This window comes from Haemaphysalis longicornis, unplaced genomic scaffold, assembly GCF_048455015.1.
Source record: "Haemaphysalis longicornis isolate Haplotype H1 unplaced genomic scaffold, Haemaphysalis longicornis Haplotype H1 scaffold_9, whole genome shotgun sequence".
NCBI lineage: Eukaryota > Metazoa > Arthropoda > Arachnida > Ixodida > Ixodidae > Haemaphysalis > Haemaphysalis longicornis.
The window spans coordinates 58187492-58204977 of NW_027526460.1; the positions used below are offsets into that span (position 1 = coordinate 58187492).

General features: G+C 43.4%; 1 protein-coding gene and 1 long non-coding RNA gene across 5 annotated transcripts in view; one reads left to right on the forward strand and one right to left on the reverse strand.

The window, feature by feature from the left end:
- The first annotated feature begins 5426 nt into the window (after positions 1-5426).
- LOC144153971 (uncharacterized) lies at positions 5427-5932 on the forward strand. The gene is made up of 2 exons (XR_013319417.1): positions 5427-5571; positions 5677-5932. It is a non-coding gene; the product is annotated as an uncharacterized LOC144153971 (long non-coding RNA).
- A 295-nt stretch (positions 5933-6227) lies between these two features.
- The window catches only part of LOC144153962 (cytochrome P450 4V2-like), a 137134-nt gene continuing 125875 nt past the window's right edge, over positions 6228-17486 (reverse strand). For all 4 annotated transcript variants that reach the window (XM_077685755.1, XM_077685757.1, XM_077685758.1 and 1 more), the window contains one exon: positions 6228-6630. In XM_077685755.1, coding sequence (XP_077541881.1) covers positions 6473-6630 — 158 coding nt within the window. In that variant the 3' untranslated portion in view covers positions 6228-6472. The remainder of the gene's footprint in view (positions 6631-17486) is intronic.

Consider the following 17486-nt stretch of genomic DNA (forward strand, 5'->3'; position numbering starts at 1 on the left):
TTTGTAACTTTGTGCTACTGCTGATGCCTGCACAGGGATCGGGGACCCAATCAGGTACTTACGTGTACCTTTTGTCACCGTACCCGTAGTTTTTCTTCGTGAAATGCTTGAAACTCGGTGGAATTATATTGTAAAAAGTTACTGGCGAGTGGCTGCGATGCCGGTTCTGCTGGGGGTTTCGGTGTTTCGAAGTGTGGCCGCATCTATTATTGTTCTGTTATTGTTATTGCATTAAACGGATGAGACACCACGTGAGGATCTTCAACTTCCACGAAAATCTCGGCGCACGGGCGTTTTTGCTAATGTGTACTTAAGCGCTTAAACACAGGTAATTGCACAACATCGGGAGTGTTGTATTGCTGGTAAATATGGTACAATAAATGCATTCATTGAAACCCTTCTGAGAATAGCATAAGGCTAAGTATAGGTGACGATTGTTTTGATCAATGTGGCATAAACGGCGTATGTGTGAATCTTGAGGGGTGTTGCTAGATCGCTAGATGGCCCAGTTGTCCTGTCGGTTGCAGTGTGGGGTTCTCAGATCACTTAGATGACCGTTGCTTTGAAACTAAAAGGTATGGCCATTTTTTTAAGTGATCAAAAAAGTGATTACTGCATAACTGTGCGATTTCTTCTGCGATTAATCTTGGCGCCAATGCTGTAACATAGTCCTTATGTACGGAAAACCTAGAACTGATATCCAAACCCGCATACAGTGTGGGAGTACATTTCAGTTTGTATCACTGAAGTTTTTCATCTATGTAAGTGCTGGCTCCGCTTTGTGGGGCGCCACCTAAGATAGGCAGGTGCTGTAGATGTCTGTATTGGTGCTGTAGCTGTTTGCCATATTCATTGTCATATTGATATTCATCATTCCATTGATGCTGTAGCTGTGTGTTATGTCCATGCAGTGCTTACCTGTTTTTTGCGTTGGAGGACAATCGCCATCGGCCAATGGCACTGATAACGAAGAAGGTGTGATATACGAAAGGGCAATATTTCATATGCGGTTGAGGTATGAAACAACCGGTATGTTAGGGTGCCATTGGCTTTGGGTCTCATAGACCGGCGTCGCGAAGCCGGTAAGTGATGTGGAGTTTTCTTTTCACTTTTGGACATTGATGCTTCGAAATAAGGCCAAATAAGGTGTTCACGCACAGAGCCATGATGTAGCAATGCCCTTGCATAATCATGCATGGCGCTTATACTTTACGGCTCATTGCTTACGCTTCCCAATGTCATACCTACCGTACTGACTGGCAGTTTTCTCGTATTTTTATCACCGTATTGCCCAAATTGCCATTGTGAAGGACGTTCAACGGAAATGTTCGGTATGAACACGGGGAACGGTATTCTAAAAAGAAAGAAGTGCTTGCTTTTATACCGGGTCGGTTCGTCGTTAGGCGAGTGGTAGGGAACATTCGTCGTTCACGACTCCGAGCTTCTTCGAAAAATCGCCAAACTTCACAAAGAATTTGGAGATACCAACTTCCAGGATAATTGGACTGTAACGCATGCCAAAGTCCCTGCATTGCTTTCTCAGTTTCAGTATTCCACGAAGAAAATTGTCGTTGTAGTAAACCAACAACCAGTGCCACTGAACACTCAGTTTTTGGCTGTCCTGCGTGGGTCAGCTATCATTGAAGTAAAAAAACAAAAGAAAATGCAAGCGTACAGCATCTCCAGGTGCATGCAGAAACGTTTATTCCATGATTTGGCCTCACGTTATAAGACACAGCAACAGGTGTGCGTTCAGGCTATGCTGTGATATTCCTGAGAGATCCAGTGCGCTGGCGTTCGATGGCTCCTGGGTATAGAGGCGTGAGAGGTTGAAAAAAAAAATGGTTGAAAAAAATGTTTTTTCTTGTTTTATGCAGGACAACATTACAAAAACAAAAATAACTTCGTGAGGGAAATTCGTTGGAATAGGGCCAATCCGCATGAAGGGAAACGTTTTCTAATATCAATGCCTTGAAGTGAAATCATGAGCAGATTTGGAGGACGGAAGTTCTGTTCGCACTTTTCTGGTGCAGCATGTAACAATTTTATTTTTTCAGTGTTAACGGAAAAGTTCATCGGGAACTTAAGTCTCTTAAGTAATTTTAAGGCGAAAGCCAGCGATTATCGAAGACTTCTTCAGTGCTGCATCGTGTTGGCGGTGTCTTCACATTCTCTATCGTGCCGCACGCAAGCGGATAAATATTGTTTCACCCTTGCACAGTAACGGGTTAGCACTGTAGCAACGCCGCCTGCATAAACATTACCTAACGCGTGAGCGAAAAATGGCCAAACAGCCACAGCCACTCTCCTGCCGCTCTCTCCTACCCTTTCCCGCTCCGTAGCCTTCCTGCGTGCTTTCATGTCCACCAGCCAGCGCCGCTTCTCGGAAACTATGCAAAATATTTAGCAGTTTGTCTAGCGTTACCCAGGCGGAGCTCCTACGCCTTCTTGTTTCTTACGATGCCTGTTTATCTTGGCCTGTCGCTGATAAAACCGCCTTTGCCACGGCGGACGCAACATCACTTGAGCTGCTGCGGCTGATGCCGGCTTTGCGCGCTTATCTACTTGGATCACGGGCCCTGAAATTTTCTGAGTTGGGCGTCCCCCTCTGTCCCCTTCGCATTTCGGCGTCGTTTTGTCCACGCTATTCGCACTCCGCATCGGTACGCAGTTTCAAATTGAGAACTGTAGTGTAGAAGCGCATGGACAGCGTGGCTGGACCCTCTACATCTCATCCTTTTCTTTTCTTCATCTCCTGAAATTTACAAGCACGCGATATTTTTCGAGTGTAATGGTAGAAGTGAACGCTTGAACAAAAATGGCCTCCATCTCCCCGCGAGGGAACCCTGGTATGATGCGGCGCATCTGGGGGTTCAATTAGCGTTTCCATTGGGTTGAAGGAGAGGAGACCGCGGAGGAGAGTCGCGCATGCGCGCACATGCGCACCGGTGCAGCTGTTAACGCAGCGTTAACGCAGCGAAGCGCGCGAACCAAGCGCGCCAGCTGCCGTTATGCTAATACGCCGGAGTGAGAGTGTTGCACACAGCTGTGGGAGAGGCGAAAGGAGGAGGGCTGCGGACGGACGCCGCCGCCGACGACGCAGGAGGGACATGCCTCAGAGCAAGAGATGCGCCGCATCTAAAAATGTGCACGAATTTTTCTCTCCAGTAAATGCTCCAGAGAAAGAAATATCATAAAAATAATGGCTGTACCATCCGAAAATATCGTTTTTCTGTTTACGATTTGTCTACCCGACAATTATTATGTCCTTACACTATTTCAGTTCGTCCTTCGTCAGTCATATCTCGACAAATTCAGAAGTTATGATGCAAATGACACGTTGAACGAGATCCGCAGTGCTCCCCACAATAATCGCCCCGTCACGGCTAAGACGTGAGCGAAACCGCTCTTGAAACCCAACAGCAAACTGACAGACACACGTCGTAGAAGTGGGTGCAGCGTTCGCGACTCGCGAGCAGTGACGTAAGGCGGAGCGTCCGCCGGTGCGCTCCACATAGCGGATGAGTGCCTGAACTAAGCGTCCCTACCGTTCCCGTTGGAAAGCGGCCGACGTGTCAGGCAGTGTTTATAGAGGCGGCGTTGACTATAGTCACAACACTTCGGTGCGGCTCTGGTGACCCTAGTTCAAATCCCATTCGAATCCAAACAAATTTCTAGGTATATTTGATTGGCTTATATACAATTTACAGTGGCCGTAATTTGGCTTCATTTGTGTAGTCGCCAGCCACTACAGTCGCTTATCGCGTTTTGTGAGACATCTACGGCATTCACCTGAAGAAAGATGTTGAGTTTTTAGACCTGCACGGAATATTCTTTTTTTGATTTGTCTTTTTTTCTGAAAAAATAAACACGAACGAGACTTGTTTTTTTACGCCCCTCAAAAGTTCATAAAAACGTACATCTCTTGTGCGGCGTGGCTCAATTTGAGACGAAAGTGCATAACCATTTCTGGCGCTCATTTAAGTGTTTTGGACCCTATGAACTGTTCAATTTTTTTTCTGGCCCGAAGACACTGTGATGTCCGGTTGCCTCATTTTACATTTCGTTGTTCCTTTGTCTCTGCCCATTCCCACTTACACAGCGGGCATATTCAATGGTGCAGAGGCTTTTGAGGCTCACTCACACTCACAGAAAAAGCAATGGTGCCGTTTCAGTGGTCAAATTTTTGTGCACCGTGTGTTTTCGCTTAGAATTCACATTTTGAGGAGAATTCCCTCCGTTGTCTTGAAGTAAACATTGGGACTTAGTAAACGTTTGGAAGAGAATCTCTGATAGGCGAGAGACATGATTTGAATGTTTTTTTGTTTAGTCACGGTAATAAAAAGGCCGAAATGGTGTGGAAATGGCATATTTCTGATGTTTCATACAAATGTTATTTTATTAAATCAGAATACGCAACGGTGCCACCGCGTTCACATTAAAAAGTCCTGATGTGCGCATAGTTTGTTTTGTATTTTTGTAGCTAAAAGACAACAAACGCGTTAGTTCGAATTCTGTTCAGTTGAATCCTGCTCTTAACGCCGACAAAATATTCCAATCACAGATAATGCAGACAGCATTAGATTCCAGATCCTGGCATTGGATATATTACGAACCAATCGGAACTGAAATTGCCCTCTACCAAGTTTGTGTTTTGTAGAGTCGAATTTACTCTGATTATTCTAGCGAAGATTAACAAGAAGCACTTCGAATCAATTGGAGACTTTCCGGTCAGGTGCGATCTACTAACCACAAGTGCTTAGCAGTTTCCCTATACCTTTTTGTTAGAATTTGAGCAAGGTATCACTGCGAGCATTTTTGAAACAATCGCCGCTGAATGTTCAAATACTTACTCTAAACTAATCAAAGCATTCACCGGAATTTCTTGCTCTTTGTTGTAGAAACTTTAGCTGAAGTTTGGTTGACTCAGGGGATAATTTCTTGTGTCATTATGCACATAGTCTTCGCTAAGGAGGTTGCTAAGTAGCCTTTGTATTTGTGCTAAAGGTAGCCATATTTATAACTTCCGATGGCACAGATATGAAATAGGTTTCCAAGTGTTGCATAAGATTATCTAACGTAATTGTACAAGTGGTCGCAAGGAACAATAAATAAACTATCTGTAACGCACTCAAAGTTGGGGCTAATAGTGCGAACATTGAATGGTTGGTTCATAGATACCAGTCAGAGAAAAAAATAACAATTTGGGTTGCGGATTTGCATGCTGACGATAACGCCCAGAAAAACTATAAACACCAAGTAATTGAAACATAGCCTGAAGTTTGGTGAATATGGGTATTTTATTTTTATCGGATTAAAAAAAAACAGGTGCCGTGATCAGCAGACACGCGTCCCCAGTGCTAAATGACGCTGTGCCTCGGTCGGTGACGTGCCTAGTAAAGCCAGTGCCAAATTAGCCACCGATGGGTGTAAGTTATTGGAAGCACCGTTCACTTTTGTAAGAAACGGAAAAAAGAGTTCTCCAAGTTTATTGACATAACTTGCTTGCTAGGAATAATAGGTAAGAAATATTTTCGAACTCATTCTTATTCGGAACATTGGTGGCGCTAGGCGGGACAAGGACGACGAATTACACACAAATGAAGCGCAAACGGTGCGCTTCATTTGTGTGTAATTCGTCGTCCTTGTCCCGCCTAGCGCCACTAATGTTCCTAGTAAAAAACCAACTAGCCCCATTTCAAGCTCTGGTTAACTATCATTCTTATTACATTGCAACGCAGCTATAGCTTTGTTGCAGTGCAGCATTTATGTTACGGTGTATTTGTCGAGCAGAATGTTTTTCTTAAGGTATGATTTATAACGAACGCAAGTATACATGCGCACTACCCGTGCTGAGCTTCCTTGCCATATTTTTTCTGTTGAATAAGTTTCTATAGTTCTGCAGTTTACTGCAATATATAATGGGTGTTTTCACTCCAACCCTGAAATTGATGTTTTCGGAACAAACCCCTCTAGGATTCTGAAAAGAGTATAATAATGTAGCGAACAAGTGCGGCGGGACGTTCCAAGAAAATAGCCACAATATTTTAAGATACTTTTTTACAATAATAAAAACGTGTAATTGCCATAGCGAACGGGAATTTTCAGATAACGTCCTTAGATAAATCACAACTGCGGAAGGGAAAACCTAGCCTATAACCAAAATTCCACGCATGTGGACTTGTTCTCTTTTTATGGCTACAAGATAGCACATCTGTCACTTCACATTCAGTTCAGTCGAGTACAGTTTATTAACAGGCACAAACCATAGAATTCGTAAACAGTACCTTTGGGGGTGAGATGCTTATGTATGACATTTTTTTGGAATTACCTTTATACACGTATAAAAACTGGAATTTTTTTGTAAAAATTTAGTCCCAAATGGGAATACTGACATTCACAGTGATACACCGGTGGACTGAAATTGGAAATAACTGTAACTGGGAGTGATGACTTTTCTTTGGACAGGCGATCATCGGGGAATGAACTGCATCCTGAGGCCACTTCGTGGTCGCAGCACAATTTCGGCCACAAGCGCCACTTCGTCCCTGTGGTCGATCGACTTCACCTTGAAGCGGCGTAGCAAGTTGGCAATCACAATTTTCTCCTCGGCGAGTGCGAACTTCTGGCCTGTGTTGGAAGGTGGGAACGAAATAAAAAAACAACAGTTATGGTAGTGCCGTGGTGGTCCGAAGGGGTGGAGGGGGGGGGGAGAAAAGGGGGCGATTGCCTCCCCCCCCCCGCAAGAGGTCCTCAGCTTCTTATTTTTTGTTTTTTTAAGCATCCCACTTGTGCGAGGTCGGAAACGTGTTGCGGCCGTCAGAAATGGGGGCACGAACCAGCCATTGTACCGCCTACAGGGGCCCAAAAACCACTGGGTCGCTAAGTGATTTGTGCGCAAGCGAGTTACACCGAATACGGGCACACGCCGGCATGGTTATCACTCCTCCGAAGACCTGGTGCACGGAGGGGGCGGTTCTTTATTCGCCTCCTTAACCCCCCCCCCCCCCCAAAAAAAAAAAAAAAAAATTGCCCCTCCCCCCAAAACCAACCTTTGGGACCGCTACTGTGTTAGTGTGTCATGATATGCACGTATCATTTGCCTTAGAGCAAAGACTCGCCTGTTTTTGACAGAGGGAAAGTTGACTGCAATTTGTTTTATTATAATTGGAGGCTGGCAGTGCACTTGAAAATAATTTGCCTGTGTGGTTATGTAGTCTAAATATTAGAAAAGATATGGTAGATGACTGCAGGGTGCAGCAAATGAAATAGAAATTGATTTTGATTACTCCTGATTGCTCTCATTTCTTTTGCCCTTTTGAAGTTAGAAACCACCATACCTGGATTTTACAATAACTCTCTGTGACATCCGGTCCTTAAAAAGTTAGGGTGAGTTACACAAAAGCAGGACGCTTGGTGCCGGCTTTTTGGCCCAATGGACCATTTAGACCTTTTGCAATAAACACTACAGCACAAGAAACTTTGAAGAATTACAAAACAAATATTCGTGCACACCGAAAATTGGACTGGAAACATGACCGAAAAAAAAACTAAGGATATCCCTTTATTCCCTGAAAACTTCGTAGGTTGCTTACCGTCCAGCAAGTAAAGAACACAGGACAACATGCTTGCTTATTGGGTGACGTGTTGCAGAACGTATCAAAATAGTCAAGCCTGCGAAACTGTCACTAGGAATACCACTAGGAATACCACTATCGTTAAGGAATGTCGGTAGACCATAGAAGAAGCGGAGTCAAAAGGTAGAGGTTTTGCAAAAGGAGGAAGACCACTTTATTTTCACAGCGAAGACCTTTAGCAAATCATAATTTTGCGTGTCCGCAGTTAAAAATACCAAGAAATTGCCGAACGTGCGCGCGTGAGCGCCAGCCTCGCGCCGACCGACCGGCGACCACCCAGCGTCCAAGGCACAGGTTTTTGAAGGCAAGCATACCCACTTAGGCAGATTCGCTACGATTAGCCACACAAAAAAAAAAAAACTGCAGCATTTGCCATAATCGTGGTAACACTTGCTCGGAATGAGAAAGAGTCCCCATAGCATGCGCCCCTTCAAGGTAATGTCCAATGGATATCGCTTCAAAAATGTGAAGGAAGCTAACACGTATAGCAACAACGATGGAGTATAGGCCGCTGCGGCAGCGAAGAAAAAGCAAATCGGCTGCAATTGTGGACTTAAACTGTCATGATGGTCCTAAAGGTTGCGCACAGCTTCTCTACGTTCAAGTATTACGCGTTGGTGTGAGCTTCCTTCATTGTTCTTATGCCGTTCTTCAGGCTAAGAATAGTCGGTAGAAAGAGAACTGTTCCCACCAAAGAACGTCACAGTTTTTAGCAAAGCAGCGTTTAATACATCGAAGTGGAACAAGTGCTCAGACACTTAGTCAGGTGGCCTGCTAATGTTTTTGTCACTTTTTGGTTTTACTTTAACCTAATGTGTTATAGTTAGGGCTCGATTTTAGATTCATTGCAAACGCTTGACAGGTTTATTATTTTACCCGTTGACCCTTCCGTATTGCCCTGATGCTTGTCCCTGCGAACTCCCTTACAATATATATTACTCCTATTTTTCCGCTCGGCCTTGAACTCCCATGCTTTTTTTAGCCGGCATTCCCTGGCTAGTCAGCGCTCGCAAAAAAAGCACATACTTTGAAAATTTCACGGATAATTTTAGAGTGTTCTTTACGTTCACGGTGAGTGTAGTGGACGATAGATGCCGTGAATGTAAACAAAAATTATTGAAGCAGAACTTACCAATGCAGTTTCGGGGTCCTGCTGAGAAGGGAACGTATGCGTAAGCATGTCGTCCTTTTGCATTCTCCGGAAGGAATCGTTCAGGAACAAATTCTTCGGGCTTTGGAAACACTTTCGGATCCCGATGCAGGAAGTACGTTCCAACTTGAACAACCGAACCCTTCGGAAGGGTGACTCCACCTTGTGTTCGAGAATACAAAGAGGCGAATCTTAAATCAATGGTAAAGAGTTCCTCGACTGCATCGTTTCCGTTGCTGCTTACCGCCCAATAAGGTATACACCATTTTGAACAGTTTTCAACATTGTGGGTGTCTAGGTTACAATTTTTTACTCATTATGGTGACACGATTCCTGCCTTTTGACGCTTGGTGTTCCTTAAATGTATTTTGATGTTACCATCCAAGCATAATGACATGATAAAGAACGACTCAATGCCGGTATTTTAAGACGATATGAAGGTAGTTAGCCTGTAATGGCAGCTAAAATGTTGCAGACCCGCCATAACGTTTTGAAAATTTGAGGAGTTGAAGTAAAAGTCTAAAGTGATGTGCATCTTCCTTCTCGCAAAGCACCCGACAGTAATTTACAAAGCAACTATGAACGGTGAAAAAGCTTTTTTTTTTTCTCGCATCGAAAATGGCTAATTCAGAAGCCGTCGTTTGTGGCAGGGTAACACAGTGTGTACTACTAGGAACGGAAAAGAAAACCGGATTCTGAAAACGGCAGTACCAGATGCATGTAATATGCGATCTTTCGAGTTTCGAGGGAGCGTTGTTTAAAACCCTTTTATAGGGTTTCTGTTTCCCATAAATTAACGATATCCTCATATAACGTTTGAGTAGGACATCTAAAAAGCTTAGATTCGCGCACATGAAAAAGATTTGTTTTTAGGGGTTCTTGGCAATTTGTTCCCATTTTGTACTGAAAAAAGCTAACTAAAATGGTTTCCTCTGCTTACCCAGAGTAAATGGTTCCGTGCAAGTCCTGGAGATGAGAGGTGCAGAAGGGTATATCCGCTGACTCTCCTTAAGAAAGGCAACAAAAAGGTAAGCATTGTTCGATGTACAGAGTGAAAATGCATAGTTGGACAAAGATGTAACTACATTGTAGTTTATACCATTAAAACCTTAATCAGTAAGTGTTGCAAGAGATATTGCACAGTCCCTGAGGGCAATCACGTTATAGTAATGCGATGGTTAGCACCACCTGAAACCCACACAACATATTCAAACAACTTTAATCATCAGTGATGATAGAATTCTTGTAAGATTACACAAGCCTTACCCCGTCGTGCATGCGGCTAAACTGTCAGCGGCTCATTTCGTTCTAGAACAGCGGGATTGCAATATCACGTATGATAATGACCACTCTGATGCGTTTGTATTCTGGTTAGGGTCTTAGTAGGGACTTTAGTGACCATGCCATAAAGAGACCTACCTGGCATGGTTTACTGTAAAGTGCAGTCATTAGCATATGCTCGCTTCCCATCGGTGGACAGAAAAGACATTGAAGCTCGAACGTTATTTTAATGTATATGCTCCCGGGGGACGACACTTATGCTTTGAACTTCTAGTTATTCTTGCTTGTCGTTCGGTCAAGATTGAACCCTTCTCCTGAAAGGCAATAGCCGGGGCACATTGGCTGTCAGAGCGCCAAAATTTGAGTTTCCCGAAGTGTTTGACCTGCAGACGACACCTGCGTCCATTTCGTAAAATTGCAGGTTTAGCCACTGCGTCTTTCAGACGTGTTTTCTGTGGTGGAAGGCTTACGGGTTGTTATTTGCGTTGTTGTTTTTATTTTGTGACGGAATCGTTTAGCGTTGTAGGAACTGTTGCTCCCCTGCACTAAACGGTAACCCGACACTACACCAAAGCAACAGCGGCAAAACTAGCGCCACAAAATTGTCTACTGCTAGGACATTTGTTTGGTTTTTATGCTGTCGGAGGGAAAACAGCCCGTTTATGAATACATGATAGACAAAACTTACAAGTTCTCGCAGTTTTACCCTGCCAAGGTTTTTAAAGCGGCAGTGAAGAGAGTTGCAGACAATTTTCAATAATTTAATATCATTAAAGAAAAAAGCTCCTATTTTGGGATTGGAGCCAGCATTCATAAGTACCGTGGCGTGTAACCACTAAGAATAGAATAAATTGGAGGACTGGGCTTGAATCCACTTCATTTCGTCATGTCCCATGTTTTATGTTCAGCCAGAGTGGTACACACTACGTCCGTAGAGAGGTATGCGGCTTTACATGTAGGGCATTTTCTAAAGCGGCAGTGAAGGGAGTTGCAGACAATGATCGATAATTTACTATGATTAAAGAATAAAGTTCAAATTTTTGGATTTTTCGCAATGATTCAGGCACATTTCAAACAGAGAAGGGTCGTTTTTCTGCAACCATTGCCTATAGTCCTGAATGCCCCCTCTACCCGATTACCCAAAGAGCGAAACGTAGCGAACTACGACCTACTTATTATTTCGCGCCCTACACTTCATGCACGGATCACGGAATAACTACAGTAATCCTTCTCAAGACAGACCGGTCAAACCTACCTATTCAAACTCAACCTAGCTCTCCCACTCCGCTCTCTCTGCATGACTCATGACCTCCCTATTTCGTCAATAAGAACCTTGCGATGAAAACACAGGCCATTTTTCTGATTTTGTCTGGGTGACCGCCTTTCATATAGGGACACCGCATGACGGCTGAGTTCAGCGTAGAACCTCTGAGTCTTTCTTGCAGGAAGCTGTCGTGTTAGTGGGAATAACTAATGTTTACAAAGTCTTATTCTACAGAGACGCGCCCGTTGTAGAAGATGCTTTTCTTTTCCAGAGACGCAATTTGTTAATTTCCAAGGTGTACGAGTTTACGTGCGAAATGTCTGTACTTTGAATTTCACTCCTGAAAGCATATTGTGACAAATTCATATGCTTCTTGCTTACCTTGAGTGCGCACTCCAAATACTTCATCTGTTTCAAGTCATCCGAAGTTACGTAGCGGTCCTTGTCGTCACCGAAGATGAAGTCCAGCTCATCATGAATTAGTTGCTGCTTTTCGGGGTTGTGGCCGATGAGAAAGAGTGCCCAGCTGATCCCAATGGCAGTCGTGTCGTGACCCTTCGAAGAGATAATACGAGAAGGTCTGAGATTTTGAGAGAAATTTTGAGAGGTTGTGCGAAGAGTTGCACACCGAAAAATGGGATGCATTAAAAAGGACCCAAGATTGTGACCCCAATGTAGCACGTCAATGTTTTAGCCCACTTAGCGTACTTAGAACGGCAAATTTGAAATAAAGTATTCCCGGTTTTTCACATTTGTAATGTAGGACTTTGACCAGGCTGGCCACCGAAAGAGGATTACGATTGGGAACCATACGGGGAAATTGCTTTTTGAAGTGCATTACGACAGTATTAGGGGCGTATGCGATATGATGCAAGGTGCAATAATATAAGCTGCCGTATCTAATCAGTGTACCTTGATAAGTGGGGTATAGGCATGAAACTCCTTGTATTTAGGAAAATATGCTTCCAAAAGTGTGGCAATAAAAATTATGTAAATTCTTCAGTGTGCCCAGAAGGTGCGCCTAGACAGAGATCTTGATTAAAAGCCCTCTTTCCCATTGGTGCCCTCTTTCAGAATGCGTGTGAATTAAATGGAAGAAAATAGACGGCAGGTCATGCGGCAATCTCGAATAGGCACTGCTGCTCACGGGGTGTTCTACAAACTGGTTGCCCCGAATTTCTTCTCGTCCCAAGCGCTAGCGCTTGCCTCCGACCCTGTCCCACCGGGACGATACTGAACACCGCCGGAAACTGAACACGCTAAGCGTCCCTGACACCGCAATCGCCTGTCGTGCAGAGTGCAACGTAAGGCCGCACAACCTCTTACGGAAGGCTAGTCTCCGTGGAGATGTTCTCCACCAGGTCTCCGCATCCACAGAGTATTAGCGCGAGAGTATCAGCGCTGCAGGAGTAAAACAAAACAAAAAAAATGTGCAAGTGCAAAAAAAATGGCAGCTGAGCAATGAATTTTATAACCCCGGGAGAGGGAGTCAGGGGTAGGGAGCAAATGGATAAAGTTGGTTAGGGGTAAAACAAATGATTTAAACAAAACAAACGAGTCGGTTGTTGACAACCGACGTCAGAATGCAAAGGGAAAGCCTGTAATAATCATCGTCACTATAGCTGCCCACGCTAGAGGGACCCGAGACGCTGCAGCTTCCGCCATTCCCCACGATATGACATTTACAGCATGACTCGATCAGGTTTGCTACCGATTCTATGAAAACAGCGCAGCGTATTTGTCTGGCGTTTACACCTCGCATCAATAGAATTTGCAGCCGGCATTTACGGCAAGTTGAGCTCCATCCATCCAAAGGGCAGCCTTTCGACGCCTTGCGGGCTGCCTATGGCGCTCGGGGTTCCGGATTCGAAGCTGTGGCATCAGCGCATGATTACTATGCCCGATCTGGTACCCCATCATGTTGGCTGGTGTCTTTGCAGCGAGAAACACCCAAGTCATCTTTATTATTGGTCTGTTTAGTACCGGCCTTTAAGAGCTGCTTTATGTTATGGTGTGATTTGCTACAAAGGCGGTCTCATTTATTGCAATGGGGAAAGTCGGCGGTAGACAGGCATAATGTTAAACAGATAGGATAGCGGTTTAACATTATTTTAATTGGAGCGGGAGCAACTTACCGCGAACATGAATGTGTCCACCTCTTCCCGGATGCCATTGTCGGTGATGTTTCCCTTGAAGTGCTCTAGGAGCAGGAGATCCATGAATGGGCGCGGTGCTTTGCGGCCTACGTTGGTTGGCGACTCATCTTCTTGGAGTGTGATTAGGCCGCTGTCAATTTCCTTACGCAGCGATGCTTTGCGCTCAGCGATCACCTGCGCCGGTTGCAAATTATCAGGAGAAAGTGATCTTAAGAGAATGAGCTCAACACGTAATGGAGCGGAGACTGAAGCCAGCATTCTTAAGTACCGTGACGTAAAACCACTAAAAATAGAATAAATGTAAGGACAGGGCTTGAGTTGGCTTCTCGACTTCATCATGTCCAACGTTTTATGTTCCGCAACAGTAATACGCACTACCAACTTAGGGAGGTATGCGCAGGGAGATATAGTGCCCATTCTGGAGCTAGATTCTTCTGTTAAGTTTGTATGTTGTGCATTGTATTTTACCGTCATATACCGCATTTTTCTGCTGTTGCGTGTGTTTCATTGCAAATACCCAAGGGCAATATATTTTTTAACGTTTTTAACTTTAAAAACGTTTTAACGTTTTTAACGTTTTAACGGGGCGTTTTTAACTGATATGCCAAAGAGAAAAAATATAAATATCGTCTTATGTTCACATGAAAAAATGCACAGGGGCATGCCGAAAGCTCGCACCTGTAGGAGACCTCCTGCTAGTAAGTGTGTACGAAACCAGGAAAATTTTCACAACAGGTGGTCTGTCCAAAAAGATCAATTCAATAACGCATAATGTACAACAAAAATGGCGGCTAAATATCGAAGTAAAAGTGTCATACAGCACTGCAGGGGTGAACAAATGTTAAAAGTTCGGTTTTGAACAAGTCTTGAACATGACGTTTTAATTTGGTTAGGAAGATTAAACATGTACATTTTGCAAATTTGTTGTTAGCTGCCCTTCGTTTGTACGAACAGATTATTAAATTGCAGAAGATGTTTGATGTGCCGCTACTTCAGTAACACATACGCGCAATGTATGAAAACCTGTACAATATGTAAATAAGCCCCAAATGCATAGACCATGTTATTAAACAACGGGAATGAACAGGTAAAACATGACAACCGTGTTTCAACCTGAGCCATGTGAATATGGATAAAAAATCTGCAGAAATTCAGAGAATTGTCTACTGATTCATAGCATCCTTATAGTGCTTGTCTAAAGTGTGAGTTTTTTACAGCAACGTATTGCTATTAGTAGCGACAGACGTTGGGTTATCTTGTGCTTTAAAAGCTTTTTTGTTTATTTTCAACGATGATGTAAATGTATACCATCCTATAGTCGGTGGCAGCTTAATTCAACAGCGGCATTTCCAGCATCAAATGCACTTAGTGTTAATCCGCAACCATTGGCGTCTCGCAATTAGCGCGACGTCAGTGACGTACGTTTAACAATGAAACTACTTCTTATATGGGCCACGGCGCATTTCAGTTACCCGGCCCGCTAGAACTCGTAGCAGTGGAAGATCTATTTCCGGGGAATGCAGTTGATCACATTGCCGCTCTTATTTTTCTTGCTTAGGGCACTCGGTGTAGCGGTTGAAGCTTCACCAGACCCACCAGACCAGAAAAAATCGCATGTAGATGTCACCACGCGGAAATCCATCACGGAGGAAAAGCGGTACAACGTACTCAGAGAGGCGCTGAAATTTAAGGATGCGCGGTGCAAGTTGCGTTGGTGGCATACTACAGATACGCGAACGCGCCTAAACCTGATGGGAGGAATCATAGCACGCGTATGTTACCCTGGGCGTTTTTTTCGAAAAAAAATGATTAAACCTTGCTTTATGAAGCAATGTAAACTAAAAAATAAAAGCAATTATATACATTCTCCCTATAGCGAAACAGTTTTTAAGAAGGCTGGAATTTATTTAGCTTTCGCAGCATCACGTTTGCACTGAAATGTTTTTTCAGTTTCCCATTTGTACCTTTTAATAAAACAGTTCTTCATAACCGAAAGTGGTATCGATATGGCTATCGTTCTCTCGTTTGTACTGATTATGTCCACCCAAAACAACGCTGTCATTACGAAACCACATACTGAATCGGAGGCCCCTAGTAACTACATCACGCTTATGGGCAGAGTTTCTCCTGCAGTCTTACCCAGTCCACAACTATGTTGATGGTCCACCTTTATAATGACGAAACGCGTATATATATGTTTTTCCGAAGATGCAAGGCGTACAACAGAGTGGGTTCATTTACGCTATTTTTTAATTCGCATTTCTAACGTCCTTTTGGGGAATTTTCTCATTTATTCCTGGGTTTGGGAGGGGGGGCGCGATGTTTGAGATTCATATTTTTGATTATCATTTTTGTGAAAAATTTCATTTTTTCTCTTTTCGTGCCAGCCCTGCCTAACAACCAAGGCGACGCGGCCAGCCCAAGACCACGGCTGCTTGGACTTGGGCAGCCGACAAGGCCTGTAATGACGACTTTTTAAATAAATGTTTATTCTGTTTCCTAATATACTGATTTCTTGTGTTTTTTTTAAAATTCTGTCCGAACAATTATCTCCAGTTACGTTATTATAACCAAGGTTTTATTTATTTATTTATTTATTTATTTATTTATTTATTTATTTATTTATTTATTTATTTATTTGCGGACTTCTGCCAAATCAGCATTTGCTTGTCGTAATGAAGGGCGTTTAACGAGTCGCTTATCTTCGCTCCTCTTTATTTGTAGTTTTAGCATTCTTTTTGCGGATTTTTCTTTTAATATGCGGTTTTTAGGGGGATTTATATAATGCCTGGTTTTGATTTTGCAGATTATTTATGTGAACATTTTATTTTTTCTACTGATTCTCTAGTTTTTTCATTATTCTGCCCGACCCCTTCTCTCCGTCTACGTTTTTTAATGACTGAAGGTGTTACTTCTGCCAAATCTGCATTCTTCTGGAAATGCAAGGCGTAATGCGGCATTGGCTGCGGGGGTACTCGGGAGTAAATGTAACGCATTAAAAAGCACTCCTTCACTCCTGATCTGAGTTTCAATGCCCTGGAAGGCTGTGCATGCGGCTTTCTATGAGACGCGCGCTACCACAAGTCGTCACAGATGTCCTTTCTGTGTTCAGCTATCGCTCCACATACTCGCATAGTTGCCTATATATTCGCCCCCTCATACACACAAACACACACACACGCATGCACACATACGACAGTGGTACACGCATGCTTGAACAAGCGCACAAACAGAATTTATATCTTATAGTGTTCGATAGCTATTGATGTTTTATTACAATTAATTCGTCCAAGCCAAGTAACGTTGCTTCTTTAACCCATTGATCGAACGTGAATTGTATCAGACATTTTCTGAGGGTAATATGACGGCCGTGGCACACAACTGTTAAAAGCACGTACTACCACTTTATTAGCCTGCTTCTTCGATAACGAACACCTCAAAGTAAGCTGTGAGCACGTTCCTGTTTATTTTTCCTATAATGCAGACACGGTGACTAATGTGCTGTCAAGTTCATTATTCCAAGCATATAAAGTTATTTTGTTAAATTTTCTGTTTAAGTTTTCCGAATCATGAATCGACTACAACAGCTACATGAGAAACATGAAATTCGAACCTTGTTTGTGAAGGTGTGCAGCGTATCAAGACACTTGTTGTATTGTCTTCCCATGGGAGTAAGTTGATATATGAAATCCACGTGAAGAATAGGTCTGAAGACTCGCTCCAGGAAAAGCTCGGCCAACCTGCAGACGACAAGCAGCGTTTTATAATTTACATACCCATTTTAAACAACTTCATTCTTCACACAACTTCTTTAACCGGTAGCTATATTTCAAATGGTCCGTTTACCAGACTCGGATACGGTTTCAGTGGAAGCTGAATGTCGTGCGGCGGGGGCGGGCACTGATTTTCATGCCCAGGCCTTCAATTGTTGGTGACGTTTCATTATGCCAGCCCCATTTTGCGACCTAAACGGGTTTTATTACTTGTGGAGATTCGTC